This window comes from Oryctolagus cuniculus, chromosome 6, assembly GCF_051225735.1.
Source record: "Oryctolagus cuniculus isolate XC-2025 breed Fujian yellow rabbit chromosome 6, ASM5122573v1, whole genome shotgun sequence".
Lineage (NCBI taxonomy): Eukaryota > Metazoa > Chordata > Mammalia > Lagomorpha > Leporidae > Oryctolagus > Oryctolagus cuniculus.
In genome coordinates this window covers 44,941,973-44,958,174 of record NC_142872.1, presented here as the reverse complement: position 1 = coordinate 44,958,174, position 16,202 = coordinate 44,941,973, and the positions used below count along the sequence as shown (strand labels likewise).

General features: G+C 41.3%; 1 protein-coding gene across 8 annotated transcripts in view; it reads right to left on the bottom strand.

Moving 5' to 3' along the window:
- SGCD (sarcoglycan delta) overlaps window positions 1-16,202 on the bottom strand; it is a 1,076,594-nt gene that overhangs the window by 102,882 nt on the left and 957,510 nt on the right. For all 8 annotated transcript variants that reach the window (XM_051844412.3, XM_002710335.6, XM_089336164.1 and 5 more), the window contains one exon: window positions 8,728-8,800. In XM_051844412.3, coding sequence (XP_051700372.1) covers window positions 8,728-8,800 — 73 coding nt within the window. The remainder of the gene's footprint in view (window positions 1-8,727; window positions 8,801-16,202) is intronic.

Below are 16,202 nucleotides of genomic sequence, written 5' to 3'. Positions count from 1 at the left end.
CTTAATAGCAGATATGTAGTGATGGATGCCCAAAGTATGTTTTCCTCTGATCATATACAAGTTTCTTTCAGATACAGGGGCAAGTCTCACAGCCTTTACCATTGGGCAAAGTCACATAAGACACTTGGCAACCAGCACAATACCTTGTGTTAAAGGCTGGGCAACTGATGCACCATCTGCATTTACCCAAGCAAATGGCATTTCTGTACTGTTCCTACCTGACTTCATCTTTCTCTTGACCTTCACATCTTTTTGGATTGATGGGGAAAATTAGTTGAATCTATTCTGGCAACTTCTCTGTGATCCCAAAATTTAAACTTTTCCCTAAATAGACAGTTTTCCAAATTTCCTTTCCCTCTTTAGGATGTCATGATGGAGACAGAGGGGGAGGGACTTCGGTGACTTCTTGGAAACAGAGACCATGAAAATTCAGATTACAGATGCACGTCTGACCAACACCAGTTGTCCAGCAGGCAGCCCAGATTGAAGGCTTCAGCAGATGAATTCTGCTTGGTTATCTGTACGCACATGCAGTACCCAGTGAATGTTCGCTGCGATTGCTGTTAGTAGACTGGCACTCTGAGAACACAGCCTGCTCCAACCCCAAGTGGGACCATCTACTTTGGAGCCCTCAGTACCCCTACAGGGAGTCTCCCTAGAAGCCTGCCAGCCTTCAGTTATTGAACTGCATTCCTTACCCTGAAACCACATGGGCTCATCTACAAACCATCGCTCTCCTTCCTCCAAAAGTAGAAGATTAAAGACTGCTAACCCAGACATTTTCTTCTTCTCTAGCTACTTGATATGCCAGGTAGTGGTGGCAACACTTTGCCACTGGTCTCTTCCCAGAGCTCAAGTGAAAATTCTCAATAACCTCTTGTTTTACAAATTTTATTTGAAAATGATAGACACACAGGGGGAGATACCCCTACATAACACACATACACAGATCTCCCATCTACTGGTTCATCCGCAAATGCCCACAAAGGCCAGGGCTGAGCCAGGCCAAAATCAGGTGTTAAGAACACAGTCCGGGTGTCTCATACAGGTGGCAGAGGCACAATGACTTGAGTCACACCTGCTATCTCTCAGGACTGGGAGTGGAGCTAGGAGTCAAATACAGGCACTCCCATACGGGATGTGGTGCCCCAAGCAGTGTCTTAACCACTGTATCAAATGCCCTACTCTTTGTTTTTACCTTTTCTTACCTAATTGTATTTTTTTTTCTCCATTCTTCAGAGAGAAAAGGTCACTGAGACATACGTTTTAACACTTGCTTTGTCAACATTTCCATCCCTTTCTTCTCCCCACATTCCCCAGAGACCAGAAAGATGGTCTTTGCCCTCTTGCTGTCTGACTGGGACTCCAACTGTCCCGCGGCCTCATTTCCCTTGAAACAGGACCTGCTGTTCCTCCTGCTCTCTTCTCTAATGGCAGAATTCCAATGTGCAAAGGACGTGAGTACAGGACACCCAGGTTTAATATCTTCAAAGCATAAACCTCTATCCGATTTGTAAAATGAGAGCTTTTGATAAATCGATCCAAGGGACAGATGGAAATATCTTTTATAGTGAATCTCCATTTTTATCAGTGCCATTTGCTTCTCATGCTACACATTAAGAGAGCCATGATGAAAAGTGTAACCTAGAGACATACTGCAAGTGAGGGGAAAAAAGAAATATAGAGATAAATTCAAACTGCAGTGCTGATATATTGATGGGGACAAAAGAATGAGAGTACGTTGTAATATAGGAGATGGGAAAGAGAGGAAGGAAAGAGACATATGCAAGTATCTGTTCAATAGACCTTGACAGGGAGGGAAGATGTATTAGTTTGGGATTTAAAGCAGAATGCCCGTAAGTCAAGTGGGCTCATTATGCCTTGGTCTGTGGCTCCTGGACCTTCTTATTCTCTGGGAAGGCACCAGAGAATGCAGAGAGAGAGCTGTGAAGCAGACACTTGGGTCTTTAGCAAAATGAGAAAGTAAAGTCAACACAACAGCACATTAATAAAGTTAAATGCAGCCAATACTTTTGGGATTTTGACTTTGGGGGAGAGGGGATGAGAATTACTAATACTATACTTCTAACTAATTGGATCCCTGGGGCTCTGACATATTGGTTTGGTAACTTAAATTTATCAATCACCGAAAGCCAATAAATATTTAGTTGGCTAGACATTCTAAAATAAAATTAAAGAAAAATTTTTTTCAACTTGTAGGAGACTTCTCTTATCTTGCTTCCTTATGCTGTACACAGACATTAAATCTCATGCATCCCCAAAGGAGTTCAGATTTAGTACCTTTCCATTAAACAAAAACAAAACAAAGCTAAAAACCACTTACAGATTGTTCAAGTGCTTGCGTGAGAAAATTGGAAAACTACTAGGAGCAATAGATTTATCTTAGAATTTTTATGCTTTATCATTAAAACCATGGTAATGTTATGGGGAAAAATAAACAGTAACAAAGTAATGTCTTATTTATTTGGAGCCATAGAATAGCTGTAAGCTTAGTGAAGTTTTGAGTCCAAAGTTGCATGATGCACTAATTTTTGAAGTTCACAGCAATGTTTACAATCTTTTGTGGAGATACATAAGATCACCTTCACATCATTTATTATAGAATACAACTATTGGCTGGCGCCGCGGCTCACTAGGCTAATCCTCCGCCTTGCGGCGATGGCACACCGGGTTCTAGTCCCGGTCGGGGCGCCGGATTCTGTCCCGGTTGCCCCTCTTCCAGGCCAGCTCTCTGCTGTGGCCAGGGAGTACAGTGGAGGATGGCCCAAGTCCTTGGGCCCTGCACCCCAGGGGAGACCAGGGTAAGTACCTGGCTCCTGCCATCAGATCAGCGCGGTGTGCCTGCCGCAGCGTGCCGGCCGCGGGGGCCATTGGAGGGTGAACCAACGGCAAAGGAAGACCTTTCTCTCTGTCTCTCTCACTGTCCACTCTGCCTGTCAAAAAAAAAAAAAAATACAACTATTACAAGCAGAACTGTTACAAACTCCCATTTTTTGTAAATACTTAGAAATGTCTTTGGGAGTTATAGAAGTACACTGGGCTACTTGTCCTACCCTAGCTGGCCCCAGAGAACTATTCCTCTTAAATTCTAAAACCTCTTTATTGTCTTTTACCTTTTCTTTCTTCTTTCAGCTAGAATGTCGCTTTATTTGGGCTACTCTACCTAACTCTTCTAGGTAGATTTAGGCATTCTCTGTGTTTCTTCCAGCTTGCTTCATACTTCTATCCTAGCAGTGATCATAGCGTGTTGAATCTTTGGTTATAGATCCTTGTAGTCTCCTTAATTATAAATTATTTCAGCAGTTATTTTACTCATCTGTTCATTTCAAGTGTCTATCACATGTCTTAACTCATAATAAATGTTCAACCAGCTACTTAGTAAACAGTTCATGATCTTCAATGAGCTGGATATGTTAGGGTAGGGAAAGAGAAAAACAAGGATCATGAGAAAATCAATTTCTAACAAAAGTCAGGGGATACAGCCCCAAAACTCCTGACTGAGTAACAATGAGCCAAAAGCACAGCCCGGGACAAACTTATCTGCCCAAGTCCTATAATGGGATGTTTGTGGTGGCAGAGAGAAAGAGATAAGGCAGTATCATGGTGACCCTGACCCAAGAAAGAAAGTTGATAGAAACCAGAATTTTACAAACTGGCTACAGCCTCCTCTCCCCTCACTGTTACTCTCCCTTGCAGGGAACTGAAGGAAGAGGATAGGAATCAGTCCAGGAAGACCCCCTAAGAACACTGTAATTGGGGAAAATAAGCGAGAAGAGTCAAGTGGAACCGCGGAAGCTCATCTCTGAGCTTGCCCACACTCAGTCTGTAGAGTATTTACTTCTTTGAGCAAAGTGAGAACTTGCAAGCAGGGAAGGGGTGAGCAATGGTGGCACATCTCAGGCCTACTCCCTGACCCTGTCCTTAAGGGGCTTGTTACTCTTCCCTTACTGCTCCACTGTGCAAAACTGAATCTTAGCTTGTCTGACCTCATGCTCGTGTCCATCTCTGAATTCTTTTTCTGATGAAACCAAGGACCTGACCACACTGACCCCACTGGAGACAGATCAACAGGCCACCACCCTTCTTCTAACTGGGTGCCAAGTAAGAGGACACCAATATATTAGCTGAGTGAGGATGTAAAGCATCTTTCTTTCTTTTAGAAAGGTGCTTTGATTTCTTGCTTTTCTTTTGGTTCTTTCCAAGCTCTTGGGGATTTCAGAGCAATTAGTCTACACACCCTACTCCCTTTTTTTTCCTATTTGCCATTGCATATGTCTGTGAAACAAGTTTTCAGTCTACCACTCATTCTTGTAGGACATATGAAAACATTGCAGTTGAAAAGAATCTTTAAAGCAAGGTATATGCTTACAATGGCAGCTTCTGTCCTCATAAAAATATATTTGCAAAACTTAATGGTTTATGTCCCATTTCAGATCACAAATGGCCAGAGATGAGTGATTTTTCCACTTGTCTTTATATAGACTTCAGGATAAAAATTAGTGAGCATGTGAACATTTAATTTATTCATATTATAAAATCATGAATCTTTTAAAGTCTACTTTCTGTTCAAACTTAGGTCTTCTTTTCTTACATTTCAAGAGACAGGTCTAGTGCCTGGTATGTTTTTGAGCACGTCTTGAATCTAGACCATGCCATTATTTGAAAATCACTGTACATGGGTAAAGTCTGCAAACATGGCCTGGGTTGGATGCTTGGCACAGAACTTTGTAACACTTGCTATTCAGTTAGAGAGAAGTAACCCTTCCTCGTGCATCTGAGGTCACCACTGCATTATCAACTGCCATCTTAAGCAAAGTCTGCAAATATCAGTAAAGGCAGTAACTCTGAAAAGAAAAGCAGTGAACCGAACTGCAGCAGACAGGAATCTACCTCTCTATCAGCTGAGACCGGCTAGGAAGTAACACCAGAGACCTGAAATCTGCTTGCCATGAACAGACAAGCAAATAAAAAACAAAGAAGAGAAAAAACAGGACACCTCCTGCAGCCAAGTTAGGGGATGCAAAAGTTAAATCACTGGAGAAGCTTTCTGAAGCAGACATAATTTTCCTACATTGAACTGCTTAGGTAAGCAAGGGAAGTAGATCTTTAAGCTTTTGTTTTTTTTAATTTTAACAGACAGTCTATGTACAAATAAGTCGTGGTCTTTTAACTCAACTTGTTTCCCATTAATAACTAGTAGGACTAAGACAACTCAGATATTTAGAATATTAAAGAGAAAACAAAATCTTCATTAATAAAATTCCAACTTAACTGCAGTAAGAGTTTTAAAGATCAATTAATTCATGTCTCAATAAATATCTTTTCCATTAACCTCCTTTTTCTGGGTTTTTAAGGCTATAAAGAATCAGGTTATTTCATTCCTTAGCAAATCTTGCATAATATAGGACACAGGACTATAATATTAATGTCACCATTGTGGTAACTATACAATGGATAAGTAAGATGTGAACATGGGAGAAATACAGATGAAGAGTACTTGGGAATGAGCTGTATGAATTGTGCAACTTTCCTTTATATATAAAACAAGATGTTAAAAATGACATAAGAGGGCAGTGCTGTAGCATAGCAGGTCTGTAGCATAGCCACTGCCTATGATGCCAACATCCCATACAGGTGCTTGTTCGATCCCAGCTGTTCCACTTCTGATCCTGCTCTCTACTACAGCTGGGGAAAGCAATGGAAGATGGCCCAAGTCCTTGGGCCCCTGTACCTGCACAGGAGACCTGGAGGAAGCTCCTGACTCCTGGCTTTGCATCTGCACAGCTCCATCTGTTGTAGCCATCTCAGGAGTGAAGCAGCGGATGGAAGACCTCTCTCTCTGCTTCTGCCTCTGCCACTCTGTAACTCTGCCTTTTTTTTTTTTTTTAAAGATTTATTTATTTATTTATTTTAAAGTCAGAGCTCCACAGAGAGAGCAGGACAGGCAGAGAGAGAGGTCTTCCATCCGCTGCTTCACTCCTCAATTGGCTGGAGCTGTGCTGATCTGAAGCCAGGAGCTTCTTCCAGGTCTCCCACGCGGGTGCAGGGGCTCAAGCACTTGGGCCATCCTCCACTGCTTTCCCAGTCCATAGCAGAGAGTTGAATAGGAGGCGGAGCAGTTGGGACTTGAACTGGTGCTCATATGGGATGCCTGCGCTGCAGGAGGCGGCTTTACCTGCTTTGCCACAGTGCCAGCCCCTGCCTTTTCAATAAATAATTAAACCTTTAAAAACATGCCATAAGGGGATCACTGTCCCACTACAGGCGACTTGGATGTTTTACAAGACAGCAGGCCCCCACAAGGAGCTCAAGGTCCTGTGGTAGGACTGCAGGAGGTCTGAGGTTCAGCACAGAGAGCCTCCCTCTCCACTGGGCTACCATTCAGAAGTCCAACATTTTTGCCTCACCTCAACAGCTCACTCACTTCTACCTGTAGCTACAAAGCCAATGATCTCACTTAAATTCCTAAACCTTCTTAAATCTGGGAGACACATAGACGTGAATGTGGCCAAGTTACAACTAATCCAATTGCAAAGTTAGATGCCAGAAGACTTAGCCACCAAATTCGTTACCAATTTCCTCTGTATCCAAGGTCATTTTCAATGACAGCACAGAGTACAATGTACCACTGTTAAAAGACAAATATGAAGCATTCACAGACTCACTGGTCTGGGCCAAGATATCAACTACAATTTGATATCATTTTATCAGTCTTAGTCTTCCCTACAAAGTGTGATAAGGAAAAATATTCCAGTAGGATTAACAGGCTGCATTTTGACTTTCTAGGTCCCTGACTCCATTTGGTTTATCGTGATTGGAACAACAGGGACAAACCCAACAACCAGTTTTAGAATTCCATATGAAAATATTTTTATGCATCCTATAATAAAATTTTATTTCTAGCCTCTGTGGCACATACCCATAGCTTTAGAATCAGAGATGAGAAAACACATCCATTACAAGAAGTTTTTTTATTTCACACCACTAGGATTGGACTTACTTACGAATTTTTGAGGCTTACTATTTCAAAGGCGACTTCCAAGTTTGTGTGCAGACACTGTGAGTATATCTGCAGCACTCTATGAACAAAAACTCTGATCTTTGTGTTTAGATGGCACAGATTCAGAACGTGGGCTAATGCTGTCAGACTTCTTTTTGTTTGGTTGGTTTAGGTTGGGTTTGTTTTTAACTACAGATTAATACTAAAGTGTAAGCCAAGCCAGCCTAAATCTTTTCCATTTCCCAAGCTTTCCAGCTAATGGAGAGCTAATCCTTAGGTAGGGGGAAAATCCATTTTGTACTTAAAGTTCAGCTTGTCGCAGCAGCACTTTTCTTTGGGCTGAGCAGCACTCCTTACTCACTGGTTCTCTAAGAAAATGGCTTCCCCGAAGGAACGTGAAAAAAGGGAACCAAGCCTTCCGTGAGCTCCTCTCCAAAGAGCTCTTGCTTCACAGCCAACAGGGCTCTTTCACTGTCAACGATCGATCTCTGCCTCACTCCCCCAGAGTCCTAAAAGGCAGGGTCCTAGTGGGGTGGATTTGCTTAAAAGATGACATGAAACATAGGTTCTGGCTGCCAGAGAGTTGGATAACTTCTGACATGTGAACCAAAAGCAGTTACGCTGGTAACCAAGGCAAATACTGCGCTGTATTTCCCAACCAATTATCCTCTTCCTCTCGCCTATTTATTTCCTTATACTCATAATGACTTATGGGCCCTGCAAAAAGCGTTATTGGTTTTGTAATGAGGTGATATATTTTTCATTTCCTGAGAATGTGTTTCTGTTAAGACAAACTCAAGTTCCAACATGGCTGCTGCCGCTTTAGCAATGTGTAGATCCTGAGGCTGCACAGTAAAAGGGCACATAGGACTGCACCAGGTAAACACATTGCCTATGGTGGATGTCTACTATGTGATAGCTTCATTGCTATTTATTGTTACTTGGTGATTTATGACTGGCTCAAGGAAAAAAAAGAACTATCAGTAATGAAGAAAGGCAACATTTGTGGAATTCATCCAGGTTAGATGCATACAATAGAAATAACAATGATATTTGAACTAATATTTGATTTCATACAGGTTTCTCTTTAGAGTTTGTGGGATGTTCCTTTGGCAGATAGAAACCATATCTCTACGTCTGTCATTCTTTTTTGTTTTCTGTAGCTGATGATGATGGTGAACAACATTTTGAGTCACTCTCTGCTAAAACAGCACGCTGATGGACATCTGGAGATGAGCTCAATGCATGGAATACCCACAGCAGGTAGTTCTAGCATCATTCCCATCCCACCCACTACCAAGTACTGCAGAGCTTTTTACACAGCAAAGTACCTGTTTTCTCTTTAGACTTCAGTTTCTTTTAGGCAGCACTTTTCTCTGGACTCATCAGTACCAATTATCCACTAGTTCTGTAAGTAGATAGTTTTTTCTTATCACAAAATACAGCAAGAAAAAAAAAATTGCCAATGGATGAATTTAAATCTCAAAGTCAAAAAGCTGGTACTCTCTTACCCTAGACTCAATTGTCTTAAGTTTTTATGGGAAACTTACCTTTGGTTGTAGCTTATCTTTATGTCTTCCAAACCTCTGCCAGTTTGTATATTCACCTTATGACACTGTTAATACTTATTCAAAATGGTTCACTGATCAGTTGCAGAGAAGAAGGAAATAGCCACTAATCAATGCAAACCAAAGTCAGAAGCTTACCTTAGTTCCTTGAAGGGGTCTGCCCTGACATTAGGTGTCTCTATAGATTTGGGGAACACTGTGCCCTCAGCTCCTGCAGACAAAAGAAAAAAGGAGACAGAGGTTGCAGATGTTGCAGGAATCACTTCAGGGCACATCAGTACACTGATTGGAGTTAAATGCAGTGAATACATTATACAACTCAACAGCACACATTTTGCCACTGGCTTTTGGGCTTGTGTTAGGAGAGTGTTGAATCAACTCACGCAAAGAGCCTTAGAAAAAACAAGGAATCTTTTGGAACCATTCTTGGCTGAGAACACAGTGAGGCCAAGAGGCAAATTCCGCCTTGCTTAAAAAAAAAAAAAAAAAAAAAAAAAAAAAAAAAAAAAAAAAAAAAGCAGCAGCCGCCAAATGACTAGAAATGGTAAGGTCTGACTCTGGTCTCTCATAAACTATTAATAGTCACCCAACTGGAAATGTTTTCCACAACAGCAGCCAAGGCCCTTCTATTACAATGTGGGACACAACTCACGTAACAACTCTGACATCTCAGCAGTGAGGTAAGGGGCTGAGAACACCTTGGAGGACTTGCGTAACAACAAGCAAGTTTGCCCATAAAATTCTACACTACTATCTTGAAAAAGTTAGCATAACAGAACACCAGGAGAGATCATCTGAAGTTCAGCCTTTAAACTTTGTGTATTAACATCGATCCCCAAGCCAATCTAGACATTTAGCTCTTGACAGAGCTGTACGCTTTTATCTTTACAACTTGTCAACACCAGCTGAACCTTTCCAGCCATAAAGGTTGTGATTATCTGATTTGTCTGCTCTCAAAGTGTTTTCAAATCATTTAAGGCTCAGTTTATCACAGACAATTGCACTGGATATTTGTTTTTCAATTAAACTTAGCCAAGGCTAGATCCTATACTCCGAGGTAAACTTATTTATTTTTGTACATTTGGTATACATCTTTCATCCTAAAAGGAAGGGTGAATAATATCTTACATTCATGGGCAAATTTATAAAATCACCTTGCATTGCTATAAAGTATAGAAATCTTTTATCAACCACTGTTACTCCAAGTTTAGATTTATCTTGGAATAATAATGAGTTCAGGAAAATGAATTAGTTTCTTTGCTTTTGCCATACTATAGCAATATCTAAATTTTTTATATGAGCAACAAATGGATTACAAGTGAAATCAGAAAATGCTTCTATTTAACATTATATATAGTTATGTAAAGAATATTTTGATGAAGTACAATAACTTATTTTTAGCTAATGCTTTGAGTGACTGCCATATACCATACACCATCATAGTATTTAATTTGCCCTAGCTCATTTATTTCCTGAAATAACACCATGAAATTGTACCAGCTGTAGTCAGTAAAGAGAAATTAAGTGTAGAGCCACTTAAAATATTTCTCAACCCATACACCATCTTACTTTTCATGATCCCAAACTACATCATTTCACATATTTTCAATTTATCGAAATATACTTAAAGAATTCACAACATTTTAATGTCAAGTTCATTGAAATGTTCCTGGTTTTGTTACACATAATTTATCCATTCTATCTTTGTGACTTGAACATTATTGTATTCTCTGTAACTAAATTAGAAGGGATGGAGCAGAGACTGTAACATGGCCTTTTGAACCATGTATTACATTTGGTTTTGTAGTATATACATTCCACATGTCCAGAATGTTGTGATTATTTGAGGAACACATGACCTATAGATACTGTGTAAACAACCATGGAACAAATATTCCTACAGAAGACTCAGCAGTGAGTGACACGCATTGGACTGTGGGCCCAGGCTACCTGAGAGCCAAGAGCATGTCCATGGTCACCTCTCTATCATCTTCAACCTGTTGTAGATGGCTCTGTTCTATCACCAATGAGCCCAACAGGGACTTCCCATTGAAAACTCTTGAAAGTGTTTAGCTCTTTAACCCTAATTTTAAAACTGTAATTATAAAGAACAATGCTATACCTTCACAAGGCAAAGACAGTTCTTTCTGTTTATTTGCACTGTTTGCATTCTTTAGCTTTTTCTCAAATCTCCCCTTCTTCTACCAAAAATGACATAAAAAAAATTTCAACAGAAGAAGCATCCCTGTATTCAAATCAGCCTTCATTGCCAGACTTACCATGTAGCAATTAGTACAGCCATGAACAAACCTTTTTTTTTTTTTCAAAGAATTGTTTATTTAAAAGGCAGAGTGACACAGAGAGGATGAGGCAGAGAAGGAGAGCGAAAAACAGAGAGAGAAAGAAAGAGCAAGATCTTCCACCTGCTGGTTCACTCCCTTGGTGGCCACAACACCCAGGTCTGGCCAAGGCTGAGCCTGGAACACCATCCGGTTCTCCCACATGGGTGGCAGGGACCCACATACTAGAGCCATCATCCACTGCTTTCCCAGCAGGAAGCTGGATAGGAAGCAGAGCAGGTAGATGTCAAACTAGCACCCGGATATGGATTGCTAGTGTTACAAGCAGTGGCTTAACCCACTGTGTCACAATGCCTGTCTTCCTGGACAACCTTTATTATGTCAACTGTTATTCTAACAGTGTGCGGCTTACTTTTACATCCAGGGTCATACCCATAGCTAACATCAATTCATAAAGACTTTGAAGCCCTTGTTACTTAATTCACAACTTTGTGCAAATTATTTGCACACAGTAGGATATATGTGACCCTTATGCAGACTAATTGACCACAAATGAAGAAAGAACATTTTCTCATGTAAAATGAGCCTCAAATATCTGGCCTAGTTTCTTTGCCTCACACAAAGTTTGTGCTGAGCCTGTTTCTGCATCTGTCAGACATAATGATTAAAAACTCATCTGCTGGCCGGCATTGTGGCTCAATAGGCTAATCTTCCGCCTGTGGCGCCGGTACCCCGGGTTGTAGTTCCGGTCGGGGCACCAGATTCTGGTCCCGGTTGCCCCTCTTCCAGTCCAGCTCTCTGCTGTGGCCCTGGAGTGCAGTGGAGGATGACCCAAGTCCTTGGGCCCTGCACCCACATGGGCCACCAGGAGAAGCACCTGGCTCCTGGCTTCGGATCAGGGTGGTGCGCTGGCTGCAGCAGCCATTGCGGGGTGAACCAACGGTAAAGGAAGACCTTTCTCTCTGTCTCTTTCTCTCTCTCACTGTCCACTCTGCCTGTTAAAAAAACAAAACAAAACAAAACAAAAAACTTGTCTGCTACTTCATCTCTTTTTAAAAGTTTTTATTTACTTATTTTATTTATTTGAGACAAAGAGTGTCAGAGACAGAGAGAAGGAGCTTACCCATCCATTGTTTTCACTCCCCAAACTTCTACAACATCCAAGGCAGGACCCAGTCAAAGCCAGGAACTGCAAACTGAATCCTTGTCTCCTATGTGGCTGACAAGGACCCAAGAACTGGAGCTCTGAACTCCTGACCCCAGGATACACATGCTCAGGAGGTAGAATTGGGAGCAAGGCTGGGACTCAACCCTAGGCATTCCAGTATGGGATGTAGATAATCCAAGCAGCTACATTAACTGCTATACTGAATGTCTGCAACACTAGACTCAGGAACAAACTCTTCTTGTGCAATTGGTGGCTCTCAGCCCTGCCACCCTTCTCAGCAACTCCAAGTGGGGAAGGGGTTACAACAAAGTTATCAAGCACAAGAAGGGGTTTGTAAAAAACACATTGTCTCCTTTGAACTCTTGAGCTTAGGAACTTAGCTCCCTCTGGTCTGCAATCACTTCTCTGCCCTATTGAATGGAAGTGGGTCTTGTTCTCTACCATAAACCCATTTCCCAACAGAGAGCTTGGTAGACAGTAGACACTCAACACATACACGTCACATAACCACCAAACTCATTGGCACTGGGCACAGACTATGTGGGACTTGTACTGTCCTTGCAGACTGCTATGATTTGGATGTGGTTAATCCTCCAAGTGTTCATGTGTCGTAGACGTGATCTCCAATGTGGGGATGTGGGAGCTTGGAGAAATGGGGCCTAGTTGGAAGTCCTCACGCAAATGGGGGAATGCCTTCCAAAGAGACTGCGGCATTTCTGGTGTGATCTGGTGATGGTTCTCCTGAGGGTTGCCATAAAAGCTTGAGCCTGCCTCCACTCAGCTCTCTGGCTTCGTACCTGGTGATGTAGCCCTTCCTTCTGCATGTGAGCCTGCTGATGCCTTCCACTGGGATGTGTTGCAGCTGCGAGGTCCTTGCCAGAACTGAGCCAATGTCAGTGCCATGACCTTGAATCTTCAACAACTTTGTGATCTCAGTAAATCTCTCTACTTTAAGAAGTTAGCCTGCCTCTGGTATTCTGTTATGGTAAGGAAAAGCTGACTAATACACATTCATCTCATGTCATCAACCAGATGGTAAGCTCTATGTGGGCAGGGACGAGGTCCAGACTGACTTCGGGTTTGGCTTCCTATCTACACTGCTGCTTCTTTGGGAGGGCTAATTTACTGTTACAAATCTCCTTACCCTGTGCATTGCACTTTAAATGAACATGTTCAAAATCACAATCCAACACATGATTTTAATCCTAGCTCTAACTTTCTTTTAACAAAAGCTGTGCTAACAAATGAATATTATTTGGGAAAAATAAAAACACATCTTTGAATCAAAATGAGATTAAAAGGCTTGCAGTCTCATCCCCACACCGAGGAGCCTGTGCATCCTATAGTCCTGAAGACTGGTGTTCAGAGCATGTGAATCTCACAGTCTCATCATCACTGAGTGCTCCATCTGGCTTCAGAGCCAGGTTCTAACCACAGTGCCAAAATGTCTTTTGTTGGCAATGCCAGACCAATGTGGCAGTTGCTGACAGGCAAATAGGCAAAAGTTAGAGGGGTGATCTGTGACAAGCAGTGCTGGTACCTGCTAGGCTCCGGATATAGGATGGAAGTGCAGGGCAAGATACTCAGTCTCCCTTACTTCCTACTATCCAATCAAAAACCTCTGAGTTTTAGTTTTGATAGACTTGAAGCCACAAGGCCCTTATATCTCACACGCTGGAGGACAGACTCATTGATGTGAATTTCTGGTTTGAAAGATCAAAGTCCTTGATTAGCTAAATGACCTTGGACACAAAACTCAATCTTTCCAATGTTCGGTTTCCTTGTTTCAAAAGAAGGAATACTGGGAACCTGAATGAGATTTCTGGTGCACAAAAACCAGTAGATGATAGTTAGTAAAATACTACTGGTAGTAATAAAATGTTTATGAATTCTAGACTGTCCTGTTCTTATGCTGATTCTCCATAAATTTTTAAAAATACCATTTCAAGAACATTTACAACTAGAAACTATACTAGATACTCTGGTTTTTCATTTGATTGTCAGAATAACCCTGTGAGATATGCACTATTGGAATCTATTTTTATGAATGTGGAATCTGAGCCTCAGAGAAGTCAGGAAACTTTCCTACTGTCACACAGCTCAAGGGCATGGAGCTGGGATTTGAACTCCAATCTTTCAGCTCAGGAGCTAACAGCCTTGATTCCTGCCATAGACAAGCTCTATCAGCAGATTAACATTTTCTCTTAGGTTCTGTGACATAAGAACAAATAGCAGTGCTATACCCTGAAAGTAATACTAGTTAAGTCCCCCAATTACTGGGGCCTGCAGGGTGGCGCAGTGGGTAAAGCTCCCTCCTGCGGTGCTGGCATGCCATTTGGGTGATGGTTCAAGTCCCAGCTCCTTCACTTCTGATCCAGCTCTGGGCTATGGCCTGGGAAAGCACAGAGGATGGCCCAAGTCCTTGTGCCCCTGTACCCATGTGGGAGTCTCAGAAGACACTCCTGGCTGCTGGCCCAGCTCCGGCTGTTGCAGCCATTTGGGGAGTGAACCAGCAGATGGAAGACTTCTCTCCCTCTGCCTCTCAGTAATGCTGCCTTTCAAATAAATAAATCTTTAAAAAATATCCCCCAATCACTCTCTGTATTTATAAAGAATCACATATATAATTGAGACATTAATACTTTTCAATAAAAACCTCCACCTCTTTCCAATTCCTACCAAGTTTCTGATTTTCATACCATTTTTCACATTCTTAGAAACTGCAAAGTGGACAACTACTCATCAGGATGAACTCCCCTATCGTATCCTCCAGCTTCTGGGGTAATACATTATTCTCAATTTTATTATTTCAAAAAGGTTTCTATTAAAACCATACCTACTGATTCTCTCTTTTGACACACTATAATTTACTAGCAATAAATGTTCATAAACAGTTTGACTGAAAAATCCATAAAGCCATTTCAGCTTTATTTTAAGTTCCATTTAATGTCCCTCAAAAATGATTTCATCAATGTGTTTCCATTAGCTGGTTCTCTGCCCAATAACTTAATTCCACACGATCAATCAGGAACTTATAAAGCATGTGACAGGATCCATCTAAAGTGTTTTGAATCACCATAAAGATCAGTGCAAAGGCTCTTTTTCCAACTTGCACAGGTAGGGGGTATACTTGTCAAAAAATCTCAAATGCATTTTGTTACTATAGCAACAAAAAGCTAGCTTTCCTTTCCAGCAAAGATGCCCAAATTCAGAGCTCAGTTTCAATATGATTTTCCCTCCAAGTGGCCTTATGTCAAGGCAGCCGATATCTAGTTCCATTTCTGTGATCCTAGGCAAACAGGACAACCTCTCTTGTCTTTGATTTCCTCAACTGTAAAATGAGGAATAAGATACAATGGTACTTCATAAGGTTAGTAGAAAATGGAACTAAAAGATTGTTTGTTGTGTTACAAAAAATGTTTGAAATCCAAGTGCAGTTTTTTTCATAATATGTGTTTTCCATGAATGTTTTGAAGACCCATATATGCATGGATTTCAAAAACAAATTCACACCACTTAAATTCATCTTTTAATTCATTTCCCATGAATTTTTCTGAAGTAGCCTGATAAGGATCAGAGTTAAACTGTATTCACCAAAATTAAAATTTCATGAGGTTATAGACTAGTCTAAGCAGAGCATTAAAAAAAGTAATAAGGATTTATTTATTTTAGAGGCAAAACTTCAGAGAGGCATAGAATGGGAGAGAGAAAGAAAGAGAGAAAGAGAGAAAGAGAGAAAGAGAGAAAGAGAGAGAGATCTCCCATTCACCAGATGTCCACAATAGCCAAGGGCTGGGCCAGGCTGAAGCCAGAAGCCCAGAACTCAAAATGGCTCTCCCGCATGAGTGGTAGGGACCTGAGTACTAGAGCCATCATCTTCTTCTTCCCAGGCACATTAACAAAGAGTTGGATCAGAAGCAGAGCAGCTGGGACTTGAACTTGAACTGGCACTTAGGATGCTGGCATGCCAAGTGGTAGCTTAACAGGGCGACCCCCCCCCCCCAAATTATTATCTTTAGCCACCTCTTTCTCTACTAAGAAAACAAACAACATAAAAATCAAAAAGAATTGCTAAACACTTTCTCAGTGTTTAAGCAAAACAAACACAAAATGGAAAAACACAAATAAAAAAACAGACTTTTGTA